The following is a 26,663-nucleotide window of genomic DNA, read 5'->3' on the forward strand; positions in this document are numbered from 1 at the left end:
TTCCATATACACAAAACTAGAAAACCCATGACTTGACTTGGTTGTGCTTGAAACCCTTGTCTCATTCTTGTCATGAGCTTCCACAGCATGGAAAACAGCGATGATGCCCGCTGGACCATGTTTCTCCACGTAGATTTCCTGACTCCAGCAGCTGAGCTTATTGAAAGTTGTAGGATATTCCAACACTGTCAGATACAAATAGAATTTTTTTCCTCAATTGTTTACAAAGAATGTAAAATATAACATAATATGTTTCTAGAGTAAGTGGTGTCAGATGTCTTCATCTTGATAAAAATAACCCAGGACTTTTCAAATGTAGAATCAAATGAAATCCATTTTCAACCCTAAGCATCTCTCTCTACTGATCAAAAGTGATGTTTTGGGATTTGGGGCCAAAGTCTCTTTCCCATCAGTCTGGCTTTCTTCAGCAAGCATCTGTCTTTGAAGTTAATCAGGACTCTCCATATGGAAAATATATTCAGGTTACACAAAGGAATACAACCCTGCCTACTTTGATCATCCCTGTCATAACAGAGATGATCGGATTGCAAACAATGGCATACTTCTGTGAAATACATGAAGCCACTCAAGGAAAACTGGACTTGCATTTTCGTAGATGTCTTGTGGCCAAATCCTAAATATTTTATTAGAATTTCCTAAGGGCAATTTTCATAAGAGTTGGTGATTACCAAAGTTTAAGAATGACTAGCTTCCACTAAAACAGGAAACAAAAAAAGAAAGTCCACTGGTTATGACCAGGCACCACGTAAACATAAATAAATGGGGGTTATCATGAGACATTGTGATTTTCTATTTCGGAGAAAAGAACTGAAGTCATGAGCAGAAACAGACACAGACAGCTAATATACCCATGTCAGAACCTAAAACTATGAATACAGAAATGGCTATAAGGAAGAGGGCTTGTTAAATTTTACTAATGTCTTACAAAGAAAATGTTGGGGTAATAAAAATGACCTAGAAAAGACAGATTAATATTAATGTTTAATTTAAATGTTAGGTAAAAGACACTTAATATGAACCCAAACAAATATTTTAACTTCCTCTAACACACTGATGTTCAAAGGTCTATTTATTGTTTAAGTGTAAATGTGACAGCTAATAGGGAGCAGTTAAAAGACAAAGGCCAGATCTGATCATGAATCTTTCAAGAGGGGAAAAAAAAATCCTGCTCAATTAAATCCCTTTCTACTTAAGATTAAGAACAAATGAGCTATCCCCTGCTTCATGACTGAACTGGTTTCATTTCTTTCTTAGTCCTGGAGACAATGATCGTTTGTAAATCCTAAGGTGATAGAAGATGGAGCACCCTGACAGAAGCACCAGACTTCTAAATTCCATATCATCTGGCTAATACAGGAGATTATGTGCTGTGTAATTCATAAGTAATATTAGAGGGACAACCGCAGAGTTCTGGTCAAACCACACTGTGCCTCTTACAGACTTTTCTACTTTTTCTTCTACTATGTAGTGTAGCATATTCTCATGGAAGATTACTTCAGTAGCAGGGGGAACCTGATATGCTGAGATCCCCAAAACCTTTAGTATAAGATACAATACAAATAAGAGAGCACCATGTATATAAATATCCCCTTTTTATAAAAGAAATCCTGTACCGTCTCAGCTCAGGCATAGAGACAGATGTGACAAGTGCTTCCATATCAACTAATTGAACATGAATATTAATGAATTTAACTTGTGCATCCAAGTGTCTAGGATATGCACATCAAGTGGTTTTGATGCCAGGGTGATGGGCCACCCTCTGCTGCCCACAGTAACTCAGGTTCCACCTCCTACCAGCACCAGAAGGTGTCGATGTGATAGAGGCTGAGGTTAGAAGTGAGATTCTAGAAAAGGGGTGTTCTCCGATTCCTGGTCAGTTAACTGCCTTTAATAAAACCAAGATTCAGACAGGTGGTACAAAGTCGATTTAACCACCTAAGCCAGTCAGTTTGGGATGATGAAAAAGTTTCCTTATTCAACAGAAACACTAAATTTCAAACCCATTCTACATAAAAGCTAATATTAAGAATCTGACATGTACTTTTAGCAGGATAACAGACTAAATGAGACTATTCTTGGAAAGAAAATGTCAGTGACAATGGATGCTCCGGGTCTTCAGCCTTGTTAGACCACATTCACCATGAAAATGAGCATGAACACCTGGCTGTATCTTGCTATGTGTCCATCATCTCATAGGCTACTCTCAACCCACCAGTCTTTGAAGTTGTTCTTGAAGACTCGAAACTTCTGGTTTAGGAAAGATGCAAATAGTCTGCCTAGAGTATCTCCTTGCTTCTCATTGAGGTTTCGGCTTACAGCTGGTCTGGCTCAGAAGCAACTAGTTGAAAGGCTTAAAATGCCATCAGTTTGGTTCAGATTTATTTTTTCTCCAGAAACTGTGCAGAGTCCAGACTGCTCAGTCCATAAGCCTAACAGAGCGGTGCCCTTTGGGTTCCAGACACACACTTCCACTGCAGGAAGAAGAACGGCCTTTAGGCTTCCTAAAACAGTGAGAGAAGAAGAGCTTTAAAAACAGTCCCTTCAAGCTGCTAAACTATAATAAAAGATGACTATGCATGGTTTTTACTAGTATTACCATGAATTTAATAATGCATGACAAGAAATTCATTCAATCGTATTGTAATATCCAGGAACCCATATACTCCTGATAATAAAATTGAGGTTTCCATAACAACTCACAGTCAATCTTTGCCAAGATTACTTAAAAGATGTTAATGTAACCCACAGTGATCACAGTGAATAAACAATGTTTTTGCTGATTTCCAACCTCATCCAATCATTGAAATCATGTTTCTTCAGTGCTGGCTCCTTTAGAGCATTTATAGGTAAAGATTTTAGGGTTCTTCATGCCCTTCTTTCAAAGACAAAAATGATCAATGAATAGTGCCATTCTTTATCTGTCAACTTAGTCTTTGAGTTCAAGACTTCCACCCCACTATAGGAGAATGTATAGAAATAGGGAATGAAATTTTTCTTATCACGGTCTTCCTGGAATGTCACAATCATCATAGGACAAATATCCTCAGTGAAGGGGACCCATTTAATTTGTCCTTATCAGGAAAGGCACTGACCTCACTTCAGGAAGGGAGGAGTCTTCAGCCATCTGAACATGACCAAAAGGGAATGGAACCTTAATCTCGCTCATTAACCCTTCACTGACTTATTTATCATTAATTAGCATCAGTGACATACATAAGTTTGTAGAAAAGTTTTTTTTAGATCTTAAGAGATACAACTAGAATAAAAGCTCCTGATTTTTTTTGAATACTAAGAGGTCATTTAATCAAATGTGTTGGTTAACAGACCTCATCATAATAACCACATTAACTCTACTGCAAAAGGCAAATTATCTTCAATTTGCCTATGTGGAAAAAGTAGATTTCAGTAGACTGAAAGACTAGAATCCTGGTGTTCTCATATCTTTTCTAAACTTCTTTTTGTTCCTTTAGGCTCACATTTAAATATTAACATCAAGAAAAGCTTTGCCTGTAAGTTAACAGACTGTCTTCATTCTCCCAAATATCAGCAAATGATGTGCTATATGCCTCAGTTCTGTTCCCCTCTGGGGGAGAAATTTATAAGGAAACTTGATTAAAATTGAGTCATATAGACTAAAGAAGGCTCTCACACCTATTTGCTTTATCCTGAACCATAACTATCATCATCAAATTCTGGGTGGTCTTAAACCACCCACAAGAAAACTACAGTTTTTGGAAACAAACCTATCTTGCACTAGAAATCACAGACTCACACCCAGAAATACAGTGCCTTCTGGAATTCTGAATGAGCCCATATTATAAATATGACCTAACTAAAATGAACCAAGGAATGGGTAGAATTAACTAGAAACCCTGTGTGTTCCTAGTAATAAGCTGCTGAAATCAAATTCTTTATGAAATGTGTCCTCTGTCTTGGAAAATTGAACCTGTTAGGAGAAATGTGATTGCTTTTTAAAATTTTGTATTTTAGAAAACAAAACAACAACAAGAAAAACTAATTGAGTTAAACACCTGGCTGACCCCTAAAGTAAAGAGGCCTAGCTTCTGAAGGTTTACAGCTGTTGCTGCCTCTATTTTCCTTGGAAGATTAGGGTTCGTTCAGTATACTTCATGGATTCAGTAAATGCAACTAAATGGAAAATGCTTTTTAGAATCTGGAAAAGATTATCTCTTAAAATGGGCTCAGGGCTGGGGGTATAGCTCAGTGGGTTTCATTCCCAGAACCCCCTTACTCACATAAATAAAGTGGCCTTGAACTATTACTTACTGTTTTTTATTGTAGGGGGGAAATCAAAAAGGTTTACATTTTAATAATTCTTTTCTAAATTCAGAATGTCAAACTTAGGTTTCCCTATGTGATCTAATAATTGTAAGGTAACACATCTTGAAAAATTATTAACAGCTTTTAATAAATCATGTTATGCAATAGAATAGTAACATTTTCTCAGCAGTTTCATTTTAGATGTGATTACAACTTTCTTTTCAATTCATAATAATTGGAGTTGAAAGTATCTTTACTGACAATTTCTTGGACTTTTCTGAAAAGGAATTAATGTCACCTGTGCCAATCTTATGTATTAAAATATGCTTCTCAAATTCACATTCATAAAGCTGTGGTAGCAGTGCTTACAAGCCATATCCCCAATCCTCCAACACCACAAACAGAAGAAGGTGGACAATGAGTTGGTTCAGATAAGACTTAGTGTTTGTTTTATTCCCCCCTCTTAGCAATTTACATCATGAACCAGGGGACAAACTACAAGATTGATGATGATGCTAACTAATTCTCTTTACTGACAAGACTCTGCAAAACCCTGGTTAGTCAGTTGGGAGCTGATAATCCTCCTTACTCAGACTTTTCCATGACAATGGACACACAGAGGGTGCAACAGGCCTGGGGGAAGGTAACTCACTGGGGTAGCTGGCAGGGCAGCCAGGGCTTTGTTGCTCAAGGGTGGGACTCGCCTCCACCTGTTTTGCTGCACCCTCCCTTCCCTTACATGGAGGCCTGGATGGTAGGACTTGTTACCTGCTGGAGGCTGCTGGGCCTTCTCAGCCCCTAAGTTTTGTGGGGCACAATCCATTCTAAATTCTTAACCCTTTTCTTATTTATCATCATGAAAGTTATATGAATTATGGGGTGACTCAAAAAAACAGGATCAGTAAGTAACCTTCCCTAGCTACAAGTAGAGTTCAGATGAATGTAGTTTACATTTTTAAATTGACCAGTCTGTTTTTTCTTTGTTTGTTTACCTCTTCTCCATTTTCCACATTTTGAGACTAACGACAACAGTATTTTCCCTTCAAAGCTAAAAAATGTTTGCTGCATAGAATTCTCTAGCAAATTTCCTTGTAGTTTTTTAAAAAAAGAAAAGTTGCTATCTATGTAGTGATCCTAAAAAGGAACACATCTACATCACGTTGACTTTGGGCTAAGTTTTTGATATAAGTGGACAAGGATATGAAGTCTCCCAGAAGTGGAGGCCACACTCCGCAGCATGTGCAGTATGTTTTTTATTGCTTGCTCAGGCCTGAAGCCCTGGACTTGGTGCAGCAAGGACCAAACAGTGAGAGCAACAAGGCTGCGGTGCAGGGCAAGGTATTTTAGGCCCTGAGAGCTGATGGCACAGCTGTGACTAGCCCTCTTTACTCAAGGCTGACCTCATTCCAAGACTTATGCTGATAATGCAGGCACTTCCATTTAAGGAAACATACAGAAGCATCAAGTCAAATTCAGCAAAGTCCCTATCACCTGGAGGAGAAAGCAGAGATGGTGCCAGTTCTACCAGAATCCTTCCTGCTCCAGCACTGCAGGGTACCAGCCCCCATATCTGCACTGGCCACCACCACCCCTCTTGCCCCTAAACCTGATTTTAAAATGTTCTACATGGGAGAATCTTATGATGCATTTGCCTCTAGATCACAACCACCAATCAATATTCAACCAAATCGATAAATTGCCCAAAGTTGAACAATCCAGTAAACAATAGGAAAGAAGGGAAGAGGGGAGGAGTAGTTTTAGAACTAAATTTTGATCACCCTGACAATGAGTGAAGTGCACTGAAGATTGGGCATAAGAATATATTTAGAAAATGAAGGTCTGGAATTGTTTGCGAGATGCTCTGGTAACCTGTCTCTTCAGTCAGTAAAGGAGACTGTACTGTAAGGGTCTGGCGAACGTTGGAGGAAGAGACCACCAAGAGACCACGGCTCATGCAACAGCAAAAGGGGTTTATTGAGGATCCAATCCAGCGCGCTGGGGCTCCGTGCTCACTCAAGAAGGGGGAGAGCAGCCTAGAGCCCCGAGCAGGGGCTGAGCACTGCTTAATTACACTTTTTGGGGAGGGCAGGGACTTTACATACATCACAGTCTCCTTCAACAATTCATCATATACCGCGGGAAAATCAAACAACAATTCTGAGACATGATTAGTACATTCATTGGCGGGAACAGGTCGGGCGGGGATGATAGGTCAGTTCTAAAGCAGGGTACACATTCAAACTGATTGGTTCAGGCCCTGCGATGTCTACGTGCAAGGTCACACAGAGTCCTAGGTTATTAAACAACCAGGAGGTCAGGGGGAATATTTAATGGGCCGTTCCGGTGAATTGTCCTAACAGCTACAGGAATTTCAGGTTTTAGGTGTAGCATAGGAACTTAACAATACCTGATCCTTTACATTTTAACTCAGGCCTTGCAGCTTAGAAACTTTACAATGCCCGGTCTTTTACACTTTAACTTCAATTTCTTTTACCCTTACAGTACTAAGTAATCAGATTTATAAAGAAGAATAAAAAAAATGCAGCTGCCCTTTATGGTCTTATAGAATAGCTCTATTAGTTAAAAAAAAAAAAGACCATTGAAATTTATTTTAAAACATATTCTACAATGTACGTGAAATTATGAAAAATGGAGAAACCTTATCAGGATTCCCCCTGGGGATGGAATCCCGAACATTATGCCTGCTAGGCAAGTGTCCTTCCATTGAGCTACATCCTAGCCCAGGCTAGCCCATGTTCACTGCAGGGAGTTCTGTTCCCCTCCCTCTGGTCTGCCACAAGTCAACACGGCACTCAAGCTGAAGTCAGACACTACCTTACCTGGAGGGATGTGGGAGTGGTGGGGTGCACAGTATCTCCACCCTCCGGATCTAGCTGGCTTCCAGTACTTAGTGCTTCTTGAGTTAGCGCTGACTCTGCCACTGTCTCCTTATATCTAGATAAATCAGCAGTTTCTGTGAAGTTTCCAGAATGAGCTTGAATTGAAACAGCTCCACCAACCAGATCTTGACAACTGTTTGAATCCAAAGATGTTGAGCTTTTGTTTTCTGGATTGAGAGAATCAATTTCTTCTCCATTGAGTTCAGGATAAGAATCACAAAAAGAGATGTCGTCGCCACCCATGGGATTCTGCATCAGAGGCCAGGCATCGGAAAACTCACCACACATGGACCTTGAAAGGGACCCGAAGAAAGTTGGCATGGTCTCCCCCACTGGAACTGCGTTTCTGAACATATGTTCAAAGGATCTTTAAATTTCATGGTGAGAAAGAACACTACTACAAAGTAGCATTTCAGCTATGATTTTAAGTCTTCTAAATGAAATAGCAATTTCTTAAGTCAGGATTCTACTGCTTCCTATTGTTATAAAGTTGCATCAATACAGGGACTCAAAGTACTCCATTTACTTTAAATCTGATTTCCTATACATATTTCTAATTAATATTCTTAAGCTACTATATGATATATGCCATTTCCTATAGGAAACGAATATGCTAAACAAATACACAGTAAGTACATGGAAGTTACAGATGACAGAGGTGTCATAATATAGGACAAAAATAAACTTTGTGGAGAGAAAAGTACAAAGAATATTACATTGTCTATTCGAGCCTTGAGAGACCTCCTTAATTTTTGCCAAAGAACTATCTCCCTCCAATACCCAGAATGCCATTAATAATATTTAAAGAGCAATGTTTCTATAGTTCCACATGAAAATTAGTAAGTTAGAAGAATGTATTATGTACAAGGGAATGTGAAATCATTGAAATGACTGTTACCTCTCTGGAAGGGTGGCCCTGGAATGCACCCCACAACCAAGCGCTGGCCGGTCAGTGCCGCAGGCCTCATCACAGCACAAGGACGGGATCAAGTGGACAGGCCCTGGGGAAGCCAGCAGAGGCATGAGGCATAGTGCTTTTCTCTGGAACTTTCTCTTTAATAACAATTCAGCATGGTTCTAGGAAATTTAGGTATTCCCCTTTGTTAACTTGAAGTTAACTTTTTCCTTATCTTAAAAAAAAAAAAAGATGAACCACTTCTATGAGATACCTAGAATAGTCAAACCCACAGGGACATTTGTAGACAAGGGGCTTCCAGGAGCTGTGGGGATGGAATTGTACAGTAGGTTTTTTTTTTTTTTAATTAAAAAATTTTTTTTTAGTTGTTGATAGTCCTTTATTTATTTTACGTGGTGCTGAGAATCGAACCCAGTGCCTCACACATGCCAGGCAAGTACGCTTTGGCTGAGCCCCAGCCCAGCCCTGTATATTAGTTTTTTTTTTTTTTTTTCCGTTGTGGAATAAGCTTGTAATGCTGCTCATTTCCTTAGAATATTTTGAATTGTTCTTTCTTGGACTTGAAAAATTTTTAAATATTTATTTATTTATTACTAGGCTTCATTTTTTTCCCCACATTATTTTACTGGTGCATTGTAGTTGTACAGAATGCTGGGCTTGGTTCCTACATTACACTAGTGTTTAATGGAGACAGCTTGAGCTTGGGAAGTTCTGGGAGTTCTGGAGGTGGATGGTGCTGATGGTTGCACAGCAATGTGAATGTACTTACGCCACTGAACTGTTCACTTAGAAATGGTTAAGATGGTCAGTGTTGTGTTATGTGTATTTACCACAATAAAAAAATGATAAAAGGCTATGGGAAAGCATGTGAAATGAGACTCTCACACAATGCTGATGACAGGAGAAACAGTACAACTCCTCTGCTGAATGTGTAGTAATATAGACAAGAACCTAAAAATGTTCCAAGTCCTTAACTCAATGAACACATATGCCTATTTTTAATTGCTTACAATGTAAGTTAAAGCATAAGCAGATGTGTGCCCTCAGCTTCACAAACCACTATGCTCACTGAAGAAGGAAAAAATTAAAAAAATATAAAGATTTTTTTTAGATAAGCATAATCTTTCCCAATTCTATAAGATGGAAATATTAATTTGGCCAACATTTTAGTGAGTGGCTTTCTAGACTTCTTGCTCTCTATGCACATTTAAGTATAATTTTGATTTTTATGAAACTATTAAGATACCAAAGCACACAAATACAAAGACATGTGTACATAGTTAAAAAAAACTTGAAAAAATTATATATATCTACACGTATTTATATTTGTTTTTGTGTGTTCCAAATTTTTCCATGGGGAATATCTATTTTTATAAATGGGAAATATTATGAAATTAATATTTATTTCCCTCTCAAAAAATTAATTTCATATATTGAGATGCAACTGCAAACCATTGTTGACAGGACATCCAGGTAGACTTTATCTAAATCTCTCTTAAAGCAAGACCTCTGTATGGTACATTGGAACATACCATGGTGACTGGGAACTGTGACTGCCGGGACCTGCTCTGGTTCTACCACTAGGTAACTCAACAAATGTGTCATGCTCACTATGGGACATAATTTCAAATTATTTAAAAGCAAAAGGCACTACCATTCCTGGTAGAAATGGCTGATTTCAGAGAAAGTACAAGACGAACCTGGAATTCTTTTTGTGCCAGAAAGTAATAAGGTGCTAGAAATATAAAGGGGACATGTCACAATAGCATATGAGCCAGTCTGAGGGAACGTCTACTGACCACATCTAGAAGAATTTGAACATCAAAATTACAAATGATTCCAAAGAATTTGTAACCACTGATTAAGGTTCACAGTCTGCAGTCTAGACTAACTGAAGTAAATAAATAAGTGGGGGAGAAGGGAAAGTTCCTTCTTTTCATAGGAAGCCAAGTTGTAAATGTAGAAAGAATGATGGAATTAGAAGCCATTAGTAATACCAGTGTAATTCCACATCATGTACAACCACAAAAATGGGAAGTTACACTCCATGTATGTATGACATGTCAAAGTACATTCTACTGTCATGTATAACTAAAAAGAACAAATTCGAAATTTTTAAAAAGAAACTATTATTAATGACTGGCTTAGGTAAAAATCATCAGGGATGCTATCTCCTGGGTCAAAGTTGGGGTAGGAACAGGATATTTACATAGTCTCAAACTGTCTTTCCCCATATGTTTACTAATTAAAGATAACAATAACTTTACAGTGGAGAAACCTGGAAGATACCCTTTAATTAAGTGGCCAAAGTCAACCTGACAAGACATGTGACAGAGGGACACTGGTGCCTCCTGATCCAGTGTACTGAGAAGGATGTGATGTGTTCCCTCTGCAATATTTCTGAATCTAATCTTGAGGAGAGTAGACAAACCCAAACTGAAGGTCACCCTGCAAAACTACTGACTGGCCTGTATTTTTCAAAAACTTCAATGCCATGAAACACAAAGAAAAACTCAGGAAAAACTGCAGCTTAAAAGAGACCAAAGAAATTTGACAACTGAATGCAGCAGTGGTATCTGGTTTTCTTTGCCATGAAGGACATTATTGGATAGATAAGAAAACTGAATATGCTCTGTAGATTGTGAAACAGCATCGCATTAGTGCTAATTTCCTGATTTTAATACTTGTGCTATTATGTAAGAGAATGTTCTTGTTCATAGGAAATAAACACTGAAATATTAAGGGGAAAATGCACACATCTATGTAACTGATATTTAAATGGCAAATAAAAATATGTACATATATACATGTATTTATGAGGAGATGAAGCAAATCAGAAAAAAATATTAATATTTTTGAAATATGGGTAAAAGATAAGTAGAAATTCTTTGTCCTATCCTTTCAATGTTTATATGTCAGAACTTAAGTCAGAATAACATGTTTAAAGAAAAAAAGGGGCGCTGTCATGAGGAGGAAATGCTTATAATGACAAGCTACACTGAACTTGGACATTGGTATAAGGAATCTTCTGTGTTCTGTTTAGAGATTGTATAAACCAGGCCACCTGTAGGTTTAATCTTTTGTATTACAAATTAATCTTTTGAATTAAAATTAAAGTTCATCTCTTAAGAAATTATTCCTGCTTACTCTGATTCTAGTAGCAGTGTCCATGAAATATTCAAGAGGACACAATGATTGGGTGTGTTTGGGGATCACAAAGTTACTGTCAATAGTTAAGAGCCCATTATCTATAGGCAAAGGCAAAACTGGATCCACACCCATCACAGAAAGTCTTGTATTTTGCTTTTTAACCCATTCCTAAAATAGAAGATAGTAATGATCAGTAGAAAAAAAAAATCAGTTATGAGATTGAAACACTTCAGCCTGCAATTTTTTGAAAAGCAAGATTGGATAGTATCAGGAGGACAAGCCAACCTCACGGGGATATATTTAACTTAAAGCAAATAAAATGTGCCCAGGAGAGACTTGACATGGTGTAATTTAGCCTGGCATTTGTGGGTGCTAACAGAAATGCAGTTAGGGAGAGAAGGGAAGCTAGGATAGACTCAGGGAGGGCTGTTGGTCACATGCAATTTTAATTTGTAGAGTAGTGAGATCATTTAGTGGGGACTGGAATGGGACATGTAAGGTGTAAAAACCTCGTGCTGATGAATACATATAAATAGCAAAGGAAGTCAGTTTCACCTTTGCTCCCATTTGCCCAAGTGAGAAACCGATTTCCATTTAAATCACTTTCCTAAACTGTCATGTCTGTCAATAATCTGAGAAGCAATTATGGTTTGAGGAAAACTCTGACATGGACCTCTTTGCTCCTTTTAAGACATCACAAAAGACGTTAAAATGGAAACATTAGGGTTGGGCATGGAGTTCAGTGGTTTGATTTGAAGGTTTCGTTTGAATTCACAAGATAAAGGATTAAAAACTTCTACTCTACATCAGGTCAACATGATTTCAAGTCAACCTGACTCAAAAAAGGAAAGGCAAACTTGCCTAGAAAGTTGCTGAAAAATGTTAGGTTTGAATGAGACGCTTTCTGGGCTTGCTTATGTACTTAGGGAGATTAAACCCAAGGGCATTCTATCACTGAGGACACCCCCAGCCTTTTTAATTTCACAGGCTCTTGTTAAATTGCTGAATCTGGCCTCAAAATTACAATCTTCCTGCCTCAGCCTCTGGAGTCTCTGGGATTACAGGTATGTGCCACTGCCCCTGGCTTTATTTTCTTTTTAATTGTGAAGAGATCTGACACCCCAACCAACAAAAGATAGTGGAGAATGATTTAACAAGATTAACTATAACTAGAAAACTGAGCCCAGCCACCTTATGGTGAGACCCAAATGGACAATTCTTTGCAGTTTCAAACTCTGCCTTCCACCTGCTGTCTGACAGGCCCTTTGTGGTTGAACTTACCGTAGGTCTGGGCAGAATCCTGGTGGCACTGGCAACATGCTCTGTGAGCATATTCGCTGAGCTGAGGTCTGTCAAAGCACGACAATTCAGAGCCATTGTACTGAATATCCTGTGATCTCAGAGACCCTAAAGACAGGAATGACAATTCTATCAGTGAATAGTATTTCCTCTATAAGGGAGTTCCATTAACACCATAACCCAGACTGGAACCATTCTAGCTTTTGTATTTTTAGAGAAAAAGTCCGCTATCGCTGCGATTTTTGATTACAGATCCTGCTCGACTTTGCATGGAACCTGTAGTGATAGAAACATTTTGCAGATGAATTCAAGTGACAGAGAAAGTTGGTACTTTTGCCCACATTTTCCCAAGTAAGAAACCAATTTTCACCTGAAAACCCCATTGCAAGTTGAAGATGTTTAAATGCATTTAATACAACTAACCTACTAAACATTACAGCATGCCTAGCCTACCTCAAATGTGCTCAGAACACTTCCAGCAGCCTACAGTTTGGCAGAATCATCTAGCACAAAGCATATGGATAGTAAAGTGTTGAATATCCCATATAATTTAGAATGCTGTGCTGACAGTAGCTCTTGTGTGGGCATGCTTTCATGACATTGTACAGTCAAAAATCTGTTAAGTTGAATCAGGTAAGTTGAGGACTATTTCTTCTTATACACAAATATGAACTAATTGGTTAAGAAAGCTCAGAATTTAGGGTATTTATGTTGCCAAATCTCAGGACAATTTTAATATTTGCCTTGTGGCACAGGGACATCCCCGCCTTGTCAGTGTTGTTATAAAGTTGTGCCATCCCTGGTGAGGTCCATTTTCATGTGCTCACTATCCTTCAGCAACTACTGATGCTTGCCTTTGCCATTGTTCTTGTCACACACTTGGATGACAATGATAATTAATAACAATAAGGAAATATAAAGAGTTAGAAACTTACAACTGGGTTTCTTCTCCATGAACTGTCTCTTACAGTAGATGACACACAGGATGAGGAGGGCCAGCAGCACAGTGGCCAGAGCACTACAGATGACCGCAGCCAGGGCTGTGTCCCGAGGGCTGGAAGCTGTGGACGCGATCTTCACAAGGTTGACCTTGCTGGTACCTGAAAATCACAGCAATGGGTTAGCATGTTCTCAGCAACCCAAAGTACTGACACCATAGTTGGTGGGCACCTTTAGCAATGGCCTTCATACGGCAAAAATAAGAGCTAAGAAAAGCAGTGTGAGAGATTTTAAGATGAATCAAGTGCTCTCGGAAGATTTTTTAAAAATTCTACATCTCCACCTTTTACCCCTAAATTTGTTGGATGTGCCTCCTCTTTGTTCCTTCACCACTGCAGACCTACAGTCCTAATACACCGTCTTTGGTCACTAGAACAGAAAGCTGGCATCTGTAATCTGTCATCTTGACCTCTGGATCTCCCTACTCGGCACACAGCAGTGGTGGGGTAAAGGGAAATTTCCTCTCCTTGCTCTGAAGGTTCACTGATGTGAATGATAATAGGCAGGTTAAATGGAGAAAAAGCAACACACGCTTCCATTTCCAGGCTCACGGGCTCTCTAGGAGGGTAAATGCCAATAACACAAGGGGTTCAGATGCCCTTCTTCACAGGGGAGAGGAGATAGAAATGTACACCATTTTTGAGGGGTAGTAAATGACTGTTGGGAAGAAGGAATGGGCCCTGAGACCAGGCAGGGATTTGTGAATGATTCTTTGCAAACTGAATGAGATCAAAGAGCAGAGAATAGCTTGCAAGAAGTCTGCCCAGGTGTGATGACCTTCCTCGTCTCCTTTTCTGCAACATGAATTTAACTTTCTCTGGTTGATGAAATTTCAGGGAGTGGACCTAACTCAATTGTGTTCACCTTAGGCAGATCAGGTCTCTAGGTAGATAAGGGAGTATCCGAGAAGAGCATTTTTCCAGCATCTGCTGATTCCCAAGTGTCTTTAATTCAAAATGATCCACATGCTAGTGTCTTATGTTTGGAGGGGATATTCTCTGGACTCTTTCATTAGGTAATTAATTGGAATTAGGTCATCTATATTTTCAGGAATACTGACCTAAAATATACTTTTTTGAGCAGCTATAAGGTAAAACAAAGAGTTGGATCATCCACAAACTAATTGTAGGCCTCCCATTTCTGATAGAGAAAACATTTGAGTTCTTTTAGATTTAAATTATCAATTATTATAATTAATATAATTATATATAATTATATAATATAATATAATTACTTTTATTAAATTAAAACCTCTATGTTTAGCAGAAAGGACTCATGCTGTTGTATACAGAGGCAGGTATAGTAATGCACTATGAAAGCCAAGACAAGATACTGTGTACTGCTTCATGGTTAAGGGTAGATTTGGGGACTGATGGTCTAAGTCAGTGTCTACTTATATCACCTTGAGCCACTGACTTGGTCTCTCTGAGTCCAAGTTGACATCGTGGAATAAGTCATCCAGCTGTTGACTTATTAAAGGATTAAATGAAGTATTATGAAAAGTACTTTGGAGGGGCCTACGTGCACCTAGTGTTACAGAATCATAAGCTATTGTGGTGATGATGATCATAGCTAGCATTTCTATTATCCTTAAGTTACCCAGCTGAATACACACATATAAATCAAAAATCTATATACAATGGGATCACAGAAGATGTTATTTAACTCAGCCCAAATGAATCAGAGAAAAATGAATTTGAGAGAGGAATAGCATCTAAATGGAAGGGAAATTACAATTTTTCTACCCTTGAATAAATATCTCAAGTGAGCTCACTGGGGTGGGCCTAATTCTGCTTCTGCTTTGGGTCCTCAGTGCTCCATGTTGTTCTCCCCGTGCTGTCCAAAGAAGCACAATGCATGCCTCGCATGTAACTTTAATTGTCTAGAGGCCACATTTTTAAAAAGTCAAAAAAAAAAAAAAAAACTTTAATCAATTTACTTAACCAGAAGCTCTTAAAATATTTTAACATGTATTTAATATAAAAATTTTGCATTCTTTATTTTGTACAAAAATCTCAAAATTCAATGTGATTTTACAGAGACAGCTCATCTCAGTTCAGATTGTCCACGTTTCAAGTGCTCAGTAGCTACATGTGGCCAATAGCTGATGACCATCATATAGGACATAAAAACTCCAGAGAATGAAGGTTTTTATGTATATCTGTATATTATGGCACCTAAATGCAGGACAACTTATCTTCTGGTGTCTTGGTATCTTTCTTTTCAGCTCTGGCTACACATTCCCCAACCCCAATAAGATTGTTCTCCATAGTATGACACTTGAGACTGGAACCAGAGAGAAACATTTGGGTTAATATTACTAAATCATGAAAACAGGATACCAGGAACAATTATATTGGAGCATGAGTCCTAGAATTTCTAGTCTCAATGATTTGGGCAACAAAGATCAAAGTTTCTTCATCATTCATCTGTACCTTGGGCTTGGATAAATAGGGGCCCAAACTGTGTGTTTTAAAGGCCACTTATTTGTAAATGTGTTTAATATTCACAAAATATTTAAATCACATAACTATATGGAAATGCTATAATAATCAAATAGAACATATTAAATGTTGATTACACAGTGATTTAAACAAATTACATTCATAGCCTGATACAGATTAAATCTAAATCTGAAACAGCCTCAATCAGTGGACAGAGTCACAAAAGGATGTATGAACTCAGGCCCAGCTGTACAAACACAGGCAGATAAATAACTGAGTAGGAGCTTACGTTCCAGGCAAGTTAAAATAGCAGTCCACACCGAAGGGGAAGTGACTTAGAAGCATAAGCATTATCTATTTGGACCAAAGGGTAAAGCTGTGGGAAACTGTCATCCCACTTATATTTGTTCACTTCAGAGTGAAAACAGTTTCCTTAGCTAAACTCTGGATCACATAATCCAGCCCTGCTTAATACCGGGCTTTAGCAAAAGATGTCATCAAAAAGAAGATCTCAAAGTTTCCATGTTGTAACTTTTAAGTTAAGGTCATCAATTTATTAGAACTGGATATTCAGGAAAACTGTCCTAAGAATAGGAATTTCAGGTTAAAGTAGAATTGCTGTAGAGTTCTCTAAATTGTCAATGTTTAAAATCCTTCCAAATTGTATTGGTCAACTTATTTGCCTTAAAATAAAAGGAACTGTCTCTAACTTATAAATGGATTTATAAGTTATAAATGGAGTGAGGATTTATTTTTAACTTGGTGTTTTGTAACCTTGGAATTATTTTCTCTAAACATAAAAGGCTCGATAGTATACACATTTCTAAGACAGAAAACTAACACTGTAATTTCTTTTTTTCTTGAATTGTTCTTTTTAGTTATATATGACAATAGAATGTATTATGATATATATTATTTGGAGCGTAACTTCCCGTTATTGTGGTTGTTATACTGATCATGTATTCATAATGAACATAGGAAAGTTATATATTTCATTCTTCTGTCTTTCCCATTCCAATCCTCCTTACTTCACCCTACACCCCCAACCAATCCTGTGAACCTCCCCTCCTCTCCCTCCCTTGCCTATTAATATGGTAATTTCAATGACATCAAGTTGCCACATCAGTTTTGAAGAGAAGTACACCCATTGTGTCCATTCTCTATTCACTTTCCTACGTAATAACATGTAATGACAGACAAGAAAAATACACGTTTTATCTCTTAATTTTTGACATTTATATAAGAAAAGCCATCCTGTTAATTCTTACACCCTTAGTTCTCAAAGTAAGTAGGTAAGAAGTAAGTAGAACTGCCTTCTTGCTTATATGTGCAAGTTTGTGACAACACTTAAGCAAACCATGATGTTTACAGGAAATGGGATCATCATTTCTAGTTCATCATTTTTAATTCTGTCACATACAGCAAGGTCGATATAAATACGGTAGCTGTGGAGACTGGATGAATATCGTCTGAGCCCCAAAAACTCATTCACATATGTGCTTTGTTTTAAAAGCCTACTTTTGTATAATTTTTTTAAAATTATTTTTTAATATTTATTTTTTTTTTTAGTTTTCAGCGGACACAACATCTTTGTTTGTATGTGGTGCTGAGGATCGAACCCGGGCCGCACGCATGCCAGGCGAGTGCGCTACCTCTTGAGCCACATCCCCAGCCCTGTATAATTATTTTTTTTTATTTGAACAGTAAAAACAAATTGTTGAGGGGAAAAAGGGAGTTTTGTACTAGCTATAAAATGACTTCTATTAAGTTGTGGTTAATTGAGATTCTACTGAGAATTTCCCAGAAAACAACTTATCTACTACAAACTAAAAAGTATTGTTTTGTTGACTGTGAATATTTCAATGATGCTACCATTAAAGATTAATTCCACCCACATGCCTGGACCAAATACTTTGTCCAAAGTTCACTAAGCATATTAAATGTCTGCAAGGAATTTTTCCTATACCTTATTAGGATTCTGACAATACTTCTGAAGAACTGGGAATAGGAACAGCCACATTGTTTTGGAAACAACTTTATCTAGAAAACAAAGGCATGCTTACCCTAACCAATTAAATTGCTTCAGAGTGTGTGTTCTTTATAGCCACGTGCCTTGCTCACATCTCTAGAGGGATTTCATGGTCTTACTTAGGTAGAGTGGGGAAAGTTCACCCATGATCCCTTTTGCCCTCCAGGTGGGGAAGACCTTGTGTTTCCTGCTCAAGGTTCAGAGCAAAGGGACCTTGGGCTGGAATCCTGTCTTCTGATCCCATGGGGGAGATCGTACTGCTCCATGGATGTAGTTCCTAGTCCCTTCTTCCATGGCAAGAAGGAGAGGATGTTTTATGGGGGTGATGGAGTCTGGAAAGGCCACACGCAGAGAGAGAAATGGAACAAGGACACGCAAAGACAGACCCTGGAAGCACCCGATCACATCCGGACCCTGCCTGCGCTTTCCAGAGCCACAGCTTTGCTTTCTATTGATTGCCCTCCTTGTGTACCTTCCTCGACTTCCTAGTACCTGATGTTTAGAAATCTGCTAAACAAAAGATCCTTTTTTTTTTTTCCAGAGAACATTCCTGACAAAGGGCCCTGTTCAGGCAGGGCTGGCTGGAGAAGGAAGAACTGGGGTCCCAAATCCGGCTCTTGCCACTTCGCACCAGGACAGTGAACAAGATTTTTCACCTGAGTCTGTTTCCTTCGAGGGAAAATGAGACAGTTCCACGATCCTTTGTGAGGCTGAGGCACTGAGCACTCCTCTTAGGACAGAGGAGCTGGTGCAGATCAGTTGCAATGCGCTCCTGGAAACGCTGGCTGTCAGGGAAGTACGGCCTCCACCCTGTGGCCTGGTGGCTTCCCTCTGCAGAAAGGAGTGTGGCCCTTACATCAAAGATTGAGATGGAGTAGGAGACTTCCACTGCTCTGCAATTTATGCTCCCTGTCTCAGCTGCTGTCCTGAGCTCCAGATTCATGCCTCCAATAAACTACTGACCATCTCCACCCAGATGAGGGAACATTGTAAACTCAACAGCCCAAAGAATGAGTTGCTCATTAAAACCATGACCACCTCCCCTAATAAAACTCCCAAATCCTTCTCACCTGTCATTGCTGCTTTCTGTAATGCTCTCCCTCTGCTGCGTGGATCACTCCCTCAGCTGTGTAGGTCCTCCCTCAAATTCATCTACCCGGTGAGGTTTCCCCACCAAACTAAAATTGCAATCTCACCCCACTGCTTCCTACCAGCTTGCCTGCTTTCTTTCCCTCTATAGCACTTACTGCCACCTGACATTTTATATATTTGACCTGTTTGGTTCATTGTCATTTCCCTCAAGGTGGGAGTTATGGAACCCATCTGGCTTGTGCAAACACCCAGCTGGCTGTGGCTAGGCTGGCCCAGCAAGCGGCCAAGCTTTCCAGCCTCTTTCACAGCCATGTGAGAGATAATGACCAAGGTAGAGCCACTGGGAAGGTGGGGTGGGCAGAAGAGATGTGTGCGACCTGTGGATCATTTCAACTTAGGGACAAATTGCTTGCCCTGGTCTTTCTCTTCACTGAGAGCTGGAAGCTGGGTACTGCAGCAACCTAGCTGTGATTGGAGGGGTGAGGCAGGTAGATACACAGAGGTTACACAGTAGCAGGATGGGCAGCTGGCCTCTGAATTCATCCAGCCCAGCTGTCTGCCTGGTGGGACTGGCTGGACTGTTACATAAGAGAGAAAAACTTCCATCACACTTAGGCCAAAATCCTTTGGGGCCTCTTCATTATCACAGCTTAGCCTTTAGCCTAACCAAGTATTTCCTCCATACAGTTTCCCAAGGTCAGGGGTTTTTGTCAGTTTTGTTCACTACTGCATTTACAATATTTCTAAAGGATCTTGGCACATAGCTGGTTCCGGATAAATATTTGTTAAATAACAGAATGAATGAATGTTTATAAAAGAAATGAAACACTCTGAGAATTCCAAAAAGTTTATTTAATGGGGACTTGCCCCATCAATAAAATGAGATTATGGCAATGACATGTTTAATGGGTATCTCCTATCTTTGGCAATGTAGTTGGTGACAATGCAGATGGAAACAGCCTGGAGTAAAGACAGTTGTGTTTGCATGGACTTACTTGATGTAATATTAGTTTGTGGATGAAAAAGCAAGGGCTGTTCAGACTGATCAATACACAAACCTGAAGGTTAGGAGCTGTCTCTTCAGAATGAATACCAAACAAAAACAGCCTTCGCTAGACAATTTTGATTAGCACTCTAGGGAGACATCACAAAAGGGACCTTACTTTAGTTACTAGATGCCAAATGTAATTTTAATTAATAATACATTTTAAATGATGCTGATTTATAATGGATGCCCAAAAGAAGTCAGAAAAGTCAAAAGACCTTTTGGGAGAGGAACAGGGAATTTTATTAGGGGAGGTGGTCATGGTTGTAATGAGGAACTCATTCTTTGGGCTGTTGAGTTTACAATGTTCCCTCATCTGGGTGGAGATGGTCAGTAGTTTATTGGAGGCATGAATTTGGAGCTCAGGACAGCAGCTAAGACAGGGAGCATAAATTGCAGAGCAGTGAAAGTCTCCTACTGGATCTCAATCTCTGATATAAGGGCCATACTCCTTTCTGCAGTTTTCAGTCACTTCTTCCAACAAAAGCTATTTCAAACTTGGAATGGAGCCATCATTTGACCCAGGTATCCCACTTCTCGGTCTATACCCAAAGGACTTGAGAACAGCATACTACAGTGATGCAGCCACATCAATGGTTATAGCAGCATAATTCACAATAGCTAAACTGTAGACCCAACCTAGATGCCCTTCAATAGATGAATGGATAAAGAAACTGTGGTATATATACACAATGGAATATTACTCAGCATTAAAAGATAATAAAATCATGGCATTTGCAGGTAAATGGATGGAGTTGGAGAACATCATGCTAAGTGAAGTAAGCCAATCCCAAAAAACTAAAGGCTTATTTTTTTCTTTCTCTCTGATAAGTAGATGCTGATCCATAATGGGTGAGGATGATGGGGGGGGGGACATGGGAGGAATGGAGGAACTTTGGATACAGCAAAGGAAAGGGAAGATAGGAGGGGGTATGGGGTAGGAAATATGGTGGAATGAGATGGATATCATTACCCTAGGTACATGTATGATTGCACAAATGGTGTGGCCCTACTTTATGAATAACCAGAGAAGTGAAAAATTGTGCTGCATTTGTATTCAATGAATCAAAGAGCATTCTGCTATCATGTATAACTGATTAGAATAAATAAATAAAAATTTAAAAAAGCTATTTCAAGCCAATTTCAGAAATTACTAGGAGGATAGGATATAGGAAACAATGGAGTCTTCACATCATTTTTATCAAATTCTGCATATGAATCTTACTCTTCTACTTACCCCCAACCTCCAAAACTATGCAGAGGTAGCATAAGATTGCCTAGAGCTGCTAACAAGAGCATCATTTCTCTTTTGTAGACAGTTCTCTAAGCCATTACCCACCCTATCATAACTCCTACGTGCCCAACATCCCAGGGCCAGCCCTTTGCTTACTAACTTCCTAGGAATCATAATGATGCTTTACAGTAAGGGTTTTATACTTGAAAAAAGCCATACATATCCAGGAATATTTTTTTTTTCATGTCAAACCACTAGTAAGTGGTTGGATCTAAATTTGAGCTTAGGTTTGTCTGACTCTAAAACTTATGCTCTCTCTCTCTCTCTCTTTTTAAAGTTATACTATATTTGTTACAACCATCTGGAGTAAAGAAAAATACTGTCATATGAAGGATTATTGCCTCAAATTTTGTATAGGGGAATAAATTCTAGTTAATCAGCTAATACATACAATATGGCTTCACCTAATTAGAAACACAAATATGGCCTCACAAATTCAACCTGTTTTATCCCTAAGATTAAAGAGGCTACTGCATTTTATTAAAGGAAAAAAGCAACATATGACCTTTAAACTTTATTTTTTCAACATTATTTTTATAGTCTATATGGTATAATTAGGTGAGTACTGAATAAATATAGTAGGGAAGAACTAAGTTGTAAATGAACTAATTAAGTTTTCTGTCTGGGCTAATATCTTGTGTTTTCATCAGAGAGTTTAGCATATGAAATGACACATCTGGTTTCCTGCTCTATAACATATCTCTGGAAACTCCAACATCATCAGAAATGTGAGCATTTTTATTTGTTAATGACTACATTTTGGCACACGCAGTTCAATTAACAGCTAATTCTGGAATATAAACATACAAGTTAGACTTTTTAAAAATATTTCTCACTAAAATATTTTCTCTTGGACTTTTATATTTGTTTCAAGTAAACTACAATTCAATCTATTGCTTTCTGTGCTGTTCCACTGTTACCATCAAAACTCTCAAACCAAATAAAGGTGTAACAAATTAAAACCTGAACATGAATCTATTTCTAGCCTTGCCCTTTAATTTAAAAAAAAAAAGATTATTAACAATAAACTCTTTGCAATCTTAACTGAGGCAAGCTTTATCTTGTTAATCTAAACTGGTTAGACAAAAATATATATGGTAACATTTAACATATGAATTCCAGATGTAATATAAAAGTCGGCCAATAAACAAAATGGTTGAATTTTTTATCCATTTTATACCAAGCACTCTGACACTGGATAAATATAAAAGTGAGACTTCGTCATTTATGTTTCCTTCATTGTAGATTTTAATTTTTCAATAATTGATAAAATATTATTCCAAAAAGAGATTTTTCTATTTGTTTTTCCATCCATATCCATACCTATTTCTTAAATATGTGACTGATTTTTCTTATCAGGTTAAAATATCCATAGGATTTACCTTAATGTTGTGCAACTATAACAATGTTGTGCAACTACAACCACTCATTTCAGAACACTTTCAACATCCCCAAAGAAAACCTAGAAACCAAGTAGTCTCTCCATTTCCCTCATGCCTCAGTCCCTGGCAAGCATTAATCTGCTTTCTGTCTATGTATTTGCCTATTCTGCATCTTTCAAGTCATATAATATTATATATACTTTTGTGTCTGGCTTCTATCACTTAGCATAATGTTTCCACGGCTCATCCATAGTTTAGAATGTATCAGAACTTCATTTCTGTTTATGGCAGAATGATATTCCATTGCATGAATATGCCATGTATTTGTTTATCCATTGGTCAGATTATAAACATTTTTTAACACCTTTTGGCTTTTGTGAATAATGCTATATCAATGTACAAGCTTTTCCTATATATTTTAAAACTTTATACAAAGACATTATAATTGTTCTACATACTATGAAAAGATTCTTTATTGATATGACATTAATGCTTAAGTTAATTTATAAGTCAGTTAAAAATATTTCCTGAGAAAGAACTAGAAGAGTTGAAAGAGATGATACCAGATGAGCTGAGCAGGGGCAGTTAAAATAGGAATTTGCAAACTACAATGAGGAGTTGAATTCTATTATAATAAAAATAGGAAGTACTCAATAACATCAGAATAAACATCTTCTGAAATGTATAAGGAACATTCTCCAGAATAGATTATATGTAAGGTAATAAAACAAGTTTCAACAAGTTTCTGAGAAGAAATTATACAAAATATTTTTTGAATATTTTTTGAATCACAATGGAATAAAACTAGAAATCAATAAGGGAAAGAAAATTCACAAATTTTCACAAATATTTGGAAATTAAACAACACACTCTTTAATAACCACTGAGTCAAAGAAGAAAGCACAAAGGAAATTAGAAAATATTTTTATATGAATGAAAATGAAAACATAACATGCCAAAACTTTTGGGATATGGCTATAGCAGTACCTAAAAGGAAATTTATAGCAGTAAATGTCTACATTAAAAAAAGAAAAATCTAAAGTCAACAACCTAACCTACTTTGAAACATTAGAAAGTAAAAAAAGAACCAAAAATATGAAATGGAATAATGTAAAAAGCATCATAGCCAAGATCAATGAAATAAGAAGAGAAAAAAATAATGATCAATAAAATTAAAAATTGCTTATTTGAAAATATAAGCAAAATCAACAAAACTTTAGATTGACTAAAAAAGGAGAGAATACTCAAGTTACTAAAATCAAAAAGAAAAAGAGAACATCACTATTGACTATGCAGAAATAAAGTAGATCATTTGAGAATTTATAAGAGATTTTATGTCAAAATATGAGACAACTTAGATGAAATGGACATATTCCTATAAACACATGAATGAACAAAAATGACACAAGAAGAAATAGAAAATATGAATAGACATATAATAATTAAGGAGACCAAACTGGTAACCAAATACCTCACAGTAAAGAAAAACTCAGGACCAGAGGCCTTAATTGATGAATTTTACCCCATATTTAAAGAATTAAATCCAGTCCTTCCTAACTCTTCCCAAAAATCTAAAAAAGAGAGAATACTACCTAACTCATTCTATAAGATCAACATTACCCTGTACCAAAGCCAGATAAAAGCTCTACAAAGGAAGAAAACTGCAGATCAAGATTCCTTATAAATATACAGGCATAAACAGTAAGCAAATCAAATTAAGAAGCATAATGAAGGACTGCACATCATGACCAAAAGGGATTTGTTCCAGACAATGATGACTAATCATATAAAAATCAATCAATTACTTATGAAATAGTAAAATGAAAGGGGAAAAAAATCCACAGTGTCATCTCAGTTATGCTAAAAAATCATTTGACAAAATCTATTACTCTCTCATGATAAAAGCACTCAATTAGGAAGAGAACTTCCTCAATATGATAGAGGTCACATATGAAAAACATCATATTTAGCAGTGAAAGATGAATGCTTTTTCCTAAAATAAAGAAGATGAAGATGCCCACTTACCATTTCTACCTAACTAGTACTAGAACTCCTAAACTTGAGTAAGTAGCCAAAAAAAGGGAAGAAAAAAAAAAAGCATCCAAACTGGAAAGGAAGTAAAACTATCTCTATTTGCAGATGACATGATCTTACAAATAGAAAATCCTAAGGAATTTAAAAAAAAAAAAGAAAAGAAAGAAAGAACTATTAGAACTAACAAGGATTCAATGAAATTGAAGCATAGAAATCAATATCCAAAATCATTATATTTTTATATAATAGCAATGAATCAAAAATTAAGAAATTCTGTTTATAAAATCATCAAAAAGACTAAAATACTTGAGAATAAATTTTACTAAGGAGGTACAATGTTTACGCAGTGAAAATTTAAAAAACAGTGTTAAAAAAGTTAAAAGACTAAAATAAATAGAAAGACATCCAATGTTCATAAATTGGAAGACTTAATATTTTTCAGATGACAGTAGTCTACCCAAAGTAATATGTAGATTTGAAGCAATGCCTATCAAAATTTAACAGAGTTCTTTGCAGAAATGAAAAAAAAAATCATCCTAAAATACAAATGGCATTTCAAGGAACCCTGAAATAGGAAAAAAAAAATCCTTGAAGAAGAAAAAATTTAGAGGACCCCTTCTTCCTTTTGATGACTACAAATATAGTAATTTAAAAAAAAGTGTGGTACTGGGATAGACATAGAACAATGGAACAGAATGGATAGCCCAGAAATAAAGTCCTACATTCACAACCAAATGATTTTTGGCAACACCGTTCAATGGGAGGATAAAGAGTCTCGTTAAACATGGTGCTCAGAAAACGATCTTTTTGCAGCTGGAAAACCTACAAAAAAAAGAATGAAGTTGGGTACTACCTCATATCAAATTTACAAGTTAACTAAAAATGGATCAAAGATCTAAATTGAGGAGCTAAAACTAAAATTCTTAGAGACATAGGGGAAAATCTTCATGACTTTGGGTTTGGAATGGTTTCTTACATATACAATGGAAGTATAGGAAAGAAAAAAAATAAATACATAAGGCTTTCTAAAAATGAAATTTTTTGTGCTTCATAGGCCATCAACAAGAACATGAAATTATAACCCACAGAATGGGAAAAATCATTTATGAATTACGTACCTGTAAAGGTTTAATATTCAGAATATATAAAGAATTCCTACAACTTGACAAGAAAAAGATACAAACGACCCAATTAAAAAATGGGCAAACACTCCCGTAGACAGAGAATTGGGTCTGCTAGAACAAATTGCTTTAAGATAGAATTATAATCCATGAAAAAAAATGGACAAAGTACTCAAAATAGATATTTCTTCAAAGAAGAAACATAAATGATGAAAATCTGCAGGGAAAGATGTTCAGTCAACACTCAGCTAACCATGGTGTTAGTGATGTCTAGTGTTTCAACTTGAGCAATATTTGTTGTCTGAGCAATTGGTATACTTATCGATTGTGAGTCAGGTAAAGGAAAGATAGAGTCAAGAATGGTACCTAGGTTTTGGAGTAAACCACCAGGTAAATTATGGTGCCATCTATTAATTTACAGAGATGGTACAAGTTTTATTTGGAAATGTTAAGTTTGAGGTATCTATTATCTATCCATATAGATGTATGAACTGGAGCAGAAAAGAGATAGTAGCTGCAGATATAAATTTGAAAATCATAAATATATAAGCAAGTAACATCCATAGCCAGGGGACTGATAAAACACCAACATGTATAGTATAGATAAAAGAATCCAGGGCAGAACCAGGTATATGGTGAAATCAGATAGAACAGGA

General features: G+C 37.2%; 1 protein-coding gene across 1 annotated transcript in view; it reads right to left on the reverse strand.

Annotated features, from left to right (window-relative positions):
• Positions 1 to 2,506: 2,506 nt before the first annotated feature.
• Positions 2,507 to 26,663, reverse strand: part of Tnfrsf19 (TNF receptor superfamily member 19) — an 82,237-nt gene continuing 58,080 nt past the window's right edge. The window contains exons 6-10 of the mRNA XM_071610767.1: positions 13,503 to 13,667; positions 12,550 to 12,675; positions 8,101 to 8,203; positions 7,143 to 7,548; positions 2,507 to 2,522 (exon numbers count right to left, since the gene is read on the reverse strand). Coding sequence (XP_071466868.1) covers positions 2,514 to 2,522; positions 7,143 to 7,548; positions 8,101 to 8,203; positions 12,550 to 12,675; positions 13,503 to 13,667 — 809 coding nt within the window. The 3' untranslated portion in view covers positions 2,507 to 2,513. The remainder of the gene's footprint in view (positions 2,523 to 7,142; positions 7,549 to 8,100; positions 8,204 to 12,549; positions 12,676 to 13,502; positions 13,668 to 26,663) is intronic.

This window comes from Marmota flaviventris, chromosome 4, assembly GCF_047511675.1.
Source record: "Marmota flaviventris isolate mMarFla1 chromosome 4, mMarFla1.hap1, whole genome shotgun sequence".
Taxonomy (NCBI): Eukaryota; Metazoa; Chordata; class Mammalia; order Rodentia; family Sciuridae; genus Marmota; species Marmota flaviventris.